General features: G+C 40.2%; 1 protein-coding gene and 1 long non-coding RNA gene across 2 annotated transcripts; one reads left to right on the top strand and one right to left on the bottom strand.

Moving 5' to 3' along the window:
- Positions 1-1,034: 1,034 nt before the first annotated feature.
- LOC122079116 lies at positions 1,035-3,710 on the top strand. Its single transcript, XR_006140278.1, has 3 exons — positions 1,035-1,984; positions 2,925-3,060; positions 3,198-3,710. It is a non-coding gene; the product is annotated as an uncharacterized LOC122079116 (long non-coding RNA).
- A 1,167-nt stretch (positions 3,711-4,877) lies between these two features.
- Positions 4,878-6,707, bottom strand: LOC122080195 (chitinase-like protein PB1E7.04c). Its single transcript, XM_042647110.1, has one exon. It carries the CDS (start codon positions 6,457-6,459, stop codon positions 5,182-5,184), a length of 1,278 nt encoding a protein of 425 aa, XP_042503044.1. The 5' UTR covers positions 6,460-6,707; the 3' UTR covers positions 4,878-5,181.
- Between the last annotated feature and the right edge of the window lie 877 nt (positions 6,708-7,584).

The following is a 7,584-nucleotide window of genomic DNA, read 5'->3' as shown; positions in this document are numbered from 1 at the left end:
ATGAAAGCCAACCAACCCATACATTAATTAATATATGTTACTGACTATGTCAACTGATTAATGTGTTTGTCACCTGAGAGGCTGAGACGACCTTGTGGAGGAACTTCATTTGTTTTTTGTGTTTGCATTTTACTCCAACTTCATCTTCATCGGAGAAAATAAATGAACAATTGATACTTTGGTAAAAACGTCGTCCAGTCTAGCCATTGCAGAGAAGCGGCCTCAGAGGTCCGGTGGTGGCGTTGGCATCTTCTTTCAGATCTTCGATTGGAACCATATGGTCGCGAAGAAGTTCTTCTCCAAGAAACTGCTTCCACCAGGTTTTCCAAGAAATTCAGTGGATATGGAAAGCGGCCAGTGGCCAAGCTTTTAATGATAGATTGCTGGTGAAAATCCTGGGGGTTTCCCTACTGCGAAGAAATGTAAGGTTGATGGCATTGATGCTGAACGAAACGGTGAAATGCGAGCGCCGGGTTTGATTGCTAGGCTAATGAGGCTGGAATCCATGCCAGAAGTCAGCTTAATTGGTTTAATCGTATAACTTTCGAACCGTTGGGTTGCGATCAAGAGCATATAAATGATATAGACGCAGAAAAGGGTCGGTCGAAGCTGGAATCAAGGCCACAGAAGCTTCAGAAGACTGCAATGTTCGATAGATGGCCTGCCACCAGGTTTGGGGCTGAAGCACTGCAATTCAAGACTGTTTTATCCCGTTCTAAGAAGCATCATCACAAGCTTGCTTCACCAGTGAATAGCCCAAGGAGAGACTCTGCTAGAAATGCTGCCCGGCTGATGGAAGCTGCTACAAAAATTTTGGAACCTGGGTTGCAAGCTAAATGGTTTCCGCCCAATAGCTGTGGACTGTGGTAATCTGCTAGATATAAACGATTTGAAGTCAAATGTTGGGGAACAAACACCTGGGTTTCTGTCTTTCACTTCAGAGTTCAGTAATGCTTGTCAAGGATTAGCGATCACCAAACGAAAAATGAACCCTCAATCTCCTGAGCAAGAGAGAGATGTACTGCGAAATCAGCATCGTCTTTCAAATCACCAATGCAGGTCTCAAAAAAATTTACCTTCTTCCACGGCTCTGAAGCAGGGGTCTCAGGCACAAAATCGGATTCTGGTGCCTAAGAATAGGACACTTCCGAGGTCCAAATACACTAATTTGCTTAGCCAAAAACATATGTCTGCTGGTGATTGTGTTAATGGGACTAAAAAATATGTTGCTTTAAATAGAAATTTATGCTTTATGCAATCGCATGCAGCTAAGAATGCACCATAAAGTACTAGTTAATCTTAAATGTGACTCAAGGAGGTATACTTATGCCAAGCAAGAAGATTCCTCATCACGGTTGAGGACCCCACTTCTAAAGAGGAGGCTGAAGAATTTTACTTCTCAGGTTGATGGTACAGGTATCCACAATTAATCAAATAGAAAACAAAGAACAATTAGTGGCAATGTAAACGAGAGGAAAAGGGGGATCTAAAAGCATGTTCTGTGAACAAGAACCATATCAAGAGTGAGAGTCCCAATCTAGATGAAAGTGATACAAATGTTGGTGATAAAGGCACCAGTATAGTTTCTTTCATGTTTAGTTCCCCAGTGAGGCACAGGACTTGCTCTTCCTCCCCTGCAGACGTGAAGGACAAGTACAAGGGTCAAAATGAGTTCATGAGCAAATGTAAATCCCAGAAAAAGCAATTATTTGGTGCAAGCGATGAAGACACTTCTGATAAGGCAGTGCCATTAAATGAGATGCTCTGTGTGCATTGCCGGAACAAAAGCTAAGGTGACATGTCAAGATGGGGGATGAGCTGCCTATTTCAGAAAAATCTACTGCTTCAATCCTCGAAGAGCTGATATCTGCCCTAACTGCAGAAAGGACAGTTTCTCAAGATGAAGACCACCCTTTGGTTGGATTTCACAAGAACAGTTCGTGCAACATAAATTCAGATCTCTCTGGTCATGTATCTTCACATGGTGAGATGCTCAATTCAAACAGAAATTTCCAGGTGTTGGTTTTCCTTGTATATTGTTGCTGTTGTGTTAAGAGTTTGTCCTTACAAATGCAGGAGCAAGATGTTTTATTTATGTAAATGTGCAATATAGAAATAATATAAGTTGTGAAAATTGCATATAACTCGCGTTGAATGAAGTTTAGAACAAAAAATATTTGACTCCATAAAATTCTGTCAGCATGTGTATCATGCCTGTAACATGAATTGTCTGAGATGACCTAATTTCTGAAATTGGTGCTTGTTCTTATTAAAGTTGATGTGGATTGAGTATGAAAAAATAAAGTATATGAGGAATTATGACTGTATTATAGGAAGATAATTGCTGCCTATTGTTTTTCACTGTCAAAATTTTGATTTTTGGTTGCTTTTCTATTCCAGCCTGGTGAAGAGAAAATAATCTCATAGTTATTACCTCGGATCAAGCTGCAAAATACAATTAACTATTTAATTATTTATTGCATAAAAGGTGAATTAAATTGGTATTTTGGTATTAGTGCAAGATTCAACATGTGATTTTGTGTAAGGAAATTGTATGTTTCTACATATGTAAGATTCTCAAAATGGTCCCAAGGGTAACACCACAGAACTAAACATGCTTGAGTAAAAAAACAAGGGGTGGAATGGAAAAGGAAAAGGAAAAGGATAAATGTTAGGAAGAAAAAGAAAGTTCAAATCAGTTAGTAGAGGCCTGATGGAGTTTGCTTTTCTATAATCAAGTAAATAGAAGTGGCGAACCCAATTTTCATGTATGCATGCCACTGTGCTTATGATTTAGCTTGCATATTCTACTGCTTTGCATTTACAGTTTCAGATTCTATTATTTTATATCTCATTAACCAATACGTGCTGTGGCATTGACCATCTCCACCTAATTTTAGTTCATTGATATCCTCTCATTTCAGGCAGAAGCAGAAGCAGTCAGAGTTTCAGTTGGCTTGGCTCATTCTGGGGATGAGGAACATGCTAGCCCTTTGTAAGTTCTTGAAGCTTCTTTCTCGAATGATACTTGTCTCTCTGACAGTCTTGATGGTGGCTCAGGTGAGAATCTGTGTTAGATTTTTGGGAATAAGTTTTTAAGCAATTGAACTTATGCTTAATCTTTATTAGTTTAGGGTATATCCTACTCATTTAAATCTTAATTTCTACAATTTCTTCTTATGCACCTCTTGTCCCAGGATGTAAGATGCAGCAGAAGCCCATGGATTGCTTCTATGACCTACATCAGATATCAGGTTTTGATGCTGATCTTTTGGATTCTGCTACCTCTTTCAGCAGAGGGAGTGCTGGAAGTGAGGAGCTGACGAATTCCTTTCTGCTCCATTTCCAAGATATTAGACAGTATAGGCCTTGCTGACATTGGACTAGATGGAGACAAAGTCAACCATGCCAGGGAGATTTTACCGAATGCTGAATTTTTGTTTGGAAATGATTCTCCTGGTGCTGGTAACGAAGACTTCATTCTAGGCCCTATTTTCCTTGAGGAATTGGAGATTCTTTTTTATGTACTTACTAGAAGTTCCGACTGCAGATTGTGTTTCATGCAAGCCAAAGAGGGGTACCAAGTAAACGAGGAAGTTCATTTTTGACTGTATGATAGAATGCTTGGACTTGAAATATGGCTACTTCTGTAAAATGGGTTTCCGAAAGTGGAAGGAAATGTGATCTGGTCTGAGGAGAGAGTTTTTTTTTTTTTTTTTTTTGGGGGGGGGGGGGGGGGAGGGGGGAGAGGTTAATGAGGAGATTAGAACATGGACAGATTTAGCTGGGAGGAACCCAGATGAGACAATAGATAGGGAAATGGATGCATTTTGAGGTTGAAGCATTTGAGATGGGCTTAAATAGGGCAATGCATACTTGAACTCCTAATCAATGAAATGGTAATTGACCTCTTGCCATACGGAGGGAGTTCCTTTTGACTCTAATCTATTGAGACGATCATACTGACTCTGTATGAGTTACAGGGAAGATGATTTTTGCAATGCAGGGGGGCAGTTTCTTCTGAACTTAGACGTAGGGACTGCTATTTTGACTTGTAGAAGATACACATCTTATACGCTTTGGATGTCTGGATACACATCTCATACACTTCGCATCCCATCCTGACATCCCTTCCTGTTTGGGGTGGTGAAAACTGCGAATTCTGGGTATTATTTTGGAATTATGCAAATAATTGTAACCACAGAGTTACTCATGATTCATGACACACCTCCCTGTCAATCCAGGACTACATGGAATTTTTTGTACAAAGTAATTGGCTTCCTAGTGATCAAATATAATTTTGTTAAATTTACCCTAGCCGTTATTCTTTTAATCTTTTTCTTGTACTAACATTTCACATCAGGTTCTTATTACTTTCTGTTTCTTTGCTCAATAAAAAGTTAACTTGGTTGGAGTGTGGTAAACCTCCACTAAGGTTGATTTGTCGGGGAGTTAGGTAAACTGATATTTGAAAGTGAAGGATAATAGATAATGCGAGCTTATAGTAGGGGCCATGCTAAGTAATTATGTTTTGTCTTTGAGAATGGTCGAACACAGCTATATGGGTTTTTACAGAAGCAAATGGAAACTCAAAACGGAGACACAGTTGAGTGTGTGCAAACTCATGGCTTCATGGCTTGGTCTACTCTGCAGAATTTGGCAGTGAAGAATACCGTAAATGGTAGTTGATGGTGGGTAGCCCAATCCCAACTGAACAGAAAGAAGAGAGCTAACAAGTCATTCAATAAATTGCAGTTGCATTGATGAATTTTCATTTTGTTCATCCCACATATCCAGGAGGAGAGTATTATGGCCTTTCCATTCTGCTACAAATGTGATCAACTACCTTGGCTCTTGAATTATGTAGCTTGATTCCATACTCAGGGGACAGAGACAAGCTCAAAAAGAAAGACAGTCATAGATCATCAACTTACATCAATTTTTAGTATTTTGTACTTCACTTCATAGTTTACATATTTCATACACATTGTGAAGGGATTGAAAAAAAGAAAATAAAATCCATAACCAATCAGTGACAGAATAAAAAGTAGAAGGTAACAGCAGTTCTCACAAAACAAGGAAGAAAAGAATATATGAAACATGTTACATGATTCACAAGAAGGAAAAGAAAAGAGGAGAAGGGCATTTTTGTATAAGATGAATAAGACCACAGCTCCACGATCAGTATTGTCTATAGCCCAAAACAATTCGGTTGATCCCTCGGCTGCCCTTCCCCCCTCTGTTTTCTCCATTAATGGCAGAGGCAACAGCCAAAGACAGTCCTTTCAGCTTCTTAATGCCGGCGTAATTCTTTCTCATCATTGCTCCCCCACCCTTCTTCATCGCATTGGTCGATTTCGAAGTCTTGGAGGAAAGTGTTGGCGTCATCAATGTCGATGATGGGGGCCTTCTGTTCTCTTTCCTTAGAATTGCTGAGAAATCCGGCACCGATGTTCCGTTTCCCACATGGCATGCAATTGACCCTTGAAAAGTTACCCTTTTCTTGGGAGGTGTCACTGTCGACTCTGGTTCATTAGAATATTGTTGTTGCTTGATCATATAGTGTTTCCTCCTTAGTTTTGATTCTCTCAGTTCAGCGTAATATCTGTATCTGGGCCCTCTTTCTACAGCAAAATCATCCAGAGTGAATTCTAGTAGCTTGGGTAGAGAGGAGGCTGAATTCAAAGCAAGGATCGAAGCATTGGGATCAAGTGCTACAAAGAGAGATTCTGGAGTGTGAGTTAGCTCAAGGGTTTTTGGTGGCTGGGCACTGCTGATCTCCTCCGTGGCTGCTGAATTCGAGTTCCCGAGAGAAGAAGTAGAATTCATAGAGAGAAAGGCCTTGGGATCAAGGGCTGCAGCCAAGGGAGATTCAAGAGTGTGACTTCTTGGCTGATCGTTTGGTTGTAGAGCTGCAGTAGAGTCGGCCATGGTTTCTGAATTAGAGCTTTGGGAGGAAGTTAATGTTGAAGTTGATTTCTTAGAAGAAAGGAGAAAAGCCTTTGGATCCAACGCTGCAACGAGAGATTCGATAGTTTTATTCCTGGGATGATTAGTTCTTTGCACAGCACCAGAAATCTCAACCATGGTTTCTGAATTAGAGTTTTGGGAGGAAGTTGATGTTGATGTTGAAGTTGAATTCTTAGAAGAAAGGAGAAAAGCCTTTGGATCCAATGCTGCAACGAGAGATTCGATAGTTTTATTCCTAGGATGAATGATTTTTGGTAAAGCACCAGAAATCTCAGCCATGGTTTCTGAATTAGAGTTTTGGGAGGAAGTTGATGTTGAAGTTGAATTCTTAGAAGAAAGGAGAAAAGCCTTTGGATTCAAGGCTGCAAGGAGAGATTCGATAGTTTTACTCCTGGGATGATTAGTTCTTCGCACAACACCAGAAATCTCAGCCATGATTTCTGAATTAGAGTTTTGGGAGGAAGCTGATGTTGAATTAGTTCTTCGCATAGTACCAGAAATCTCTGCAATGGTTGTTCGCTGTTCTACACTTCACTTCACTTCACTATATTGATGACTGTTAGCTGCTTCGTTCGTGTCGTTCGTTACAGAAGAAAAGAGAGTTTTGGATTTCGTATCCTAAATCCTTGCTATATAAAAACTCCAACGGTCTAATTAAAAGGAAGGAAAGAGGGAGGAAAGGCTTCAACGCTCCACCCTGAACTTGCACGATACGTATCCTTTTGTTTCCTTTTCAGTTCCCACTTTCGAAAAGCCAGAAAAGGAAGGTTCTTTCTTCTTTCTAATAAGGAAGGAGTTGCCTTTTTATCTTTCAATTTAAAAGCAGAGAGAGAAGGGACTCAGGGAGAGAATTTCTTAGGAGGATTCCCTTTAGTAGGGTCACATCACATAACCGGCCAAATAAATATGGAGTGGCCCATGGGCTACCTGAGCCCAACCCAAGGAAATCATTTAAGCCCACAGCTGAGCTTAGGTTTTCTTGGGTTTGGCTAGGGCAGGTTTTCTTTTATAATGGTGAAGATGAATAGTCACTTTTTTGCTTTAGACCCATTGTTTTCTTCTTCTTGCATGTTTTGGGAAGCGTCTTACAATTGAAAACCATCAAATCGGATATCCATTAATATAATTGAGTGTACTATATAATGTCTAAGATTAATTGTAATAACTTATACTATATACCACATATGTGTATGTATATCATCATATACATTCTACCCCCCCCCCCAAGAAAAAAAAAAAATCATGATACACCTGGATGTTTACATAAAAGGCTTAGATTATACACTGGTTTTTCAGGCTTGGCTCGGGCGTGTTTCAGGTTACCTAAGCATCAATCCGAGCCCAGCCCAGCCCAATAAAACCTAGGGTTTTAATTTTCCAGTCCAAACCCAAACCTCCGCTTGGGCTCAGGTTTTTCCCGGGTTGGTCCCGGGTTTGTTTGGGTGAACCTGCCCAAGTGCCCACCCTTTCCTGCAATTTTCAAGCATTAAAACTGGCTGTGAGAGATGCCATACTCATGGCCCAGACCCCAAATGGCCTTGGTTGTCTTAACGTAAGGGAAAAAAAAAATTGAAAATGGGCTTCAAGGGAGCTATATACTTGTGGACAGACCAA

Source organism: Macadamia integrifolia, chromosome 5 (assembly GCF_013358625.1).
Source record: "Macadamia integrifolia cultivar HAES 741 chromosome 5, SCU_Mint_v3, whole genome shotgun sequence".
In the NCBI taxonomy this organism is placed as follows: Eukaryota; Viridiplantae; Streptophyta; class Magnoliopsida; order Proteales; family Proteaceae; genus Macadamia; species Macadamia integrifolia.
The sequence above is the reverse complement of the archived record's forward strand: the minus strand, read 5'-3'. Positions and strand labels throughout refer to the sequence as shown.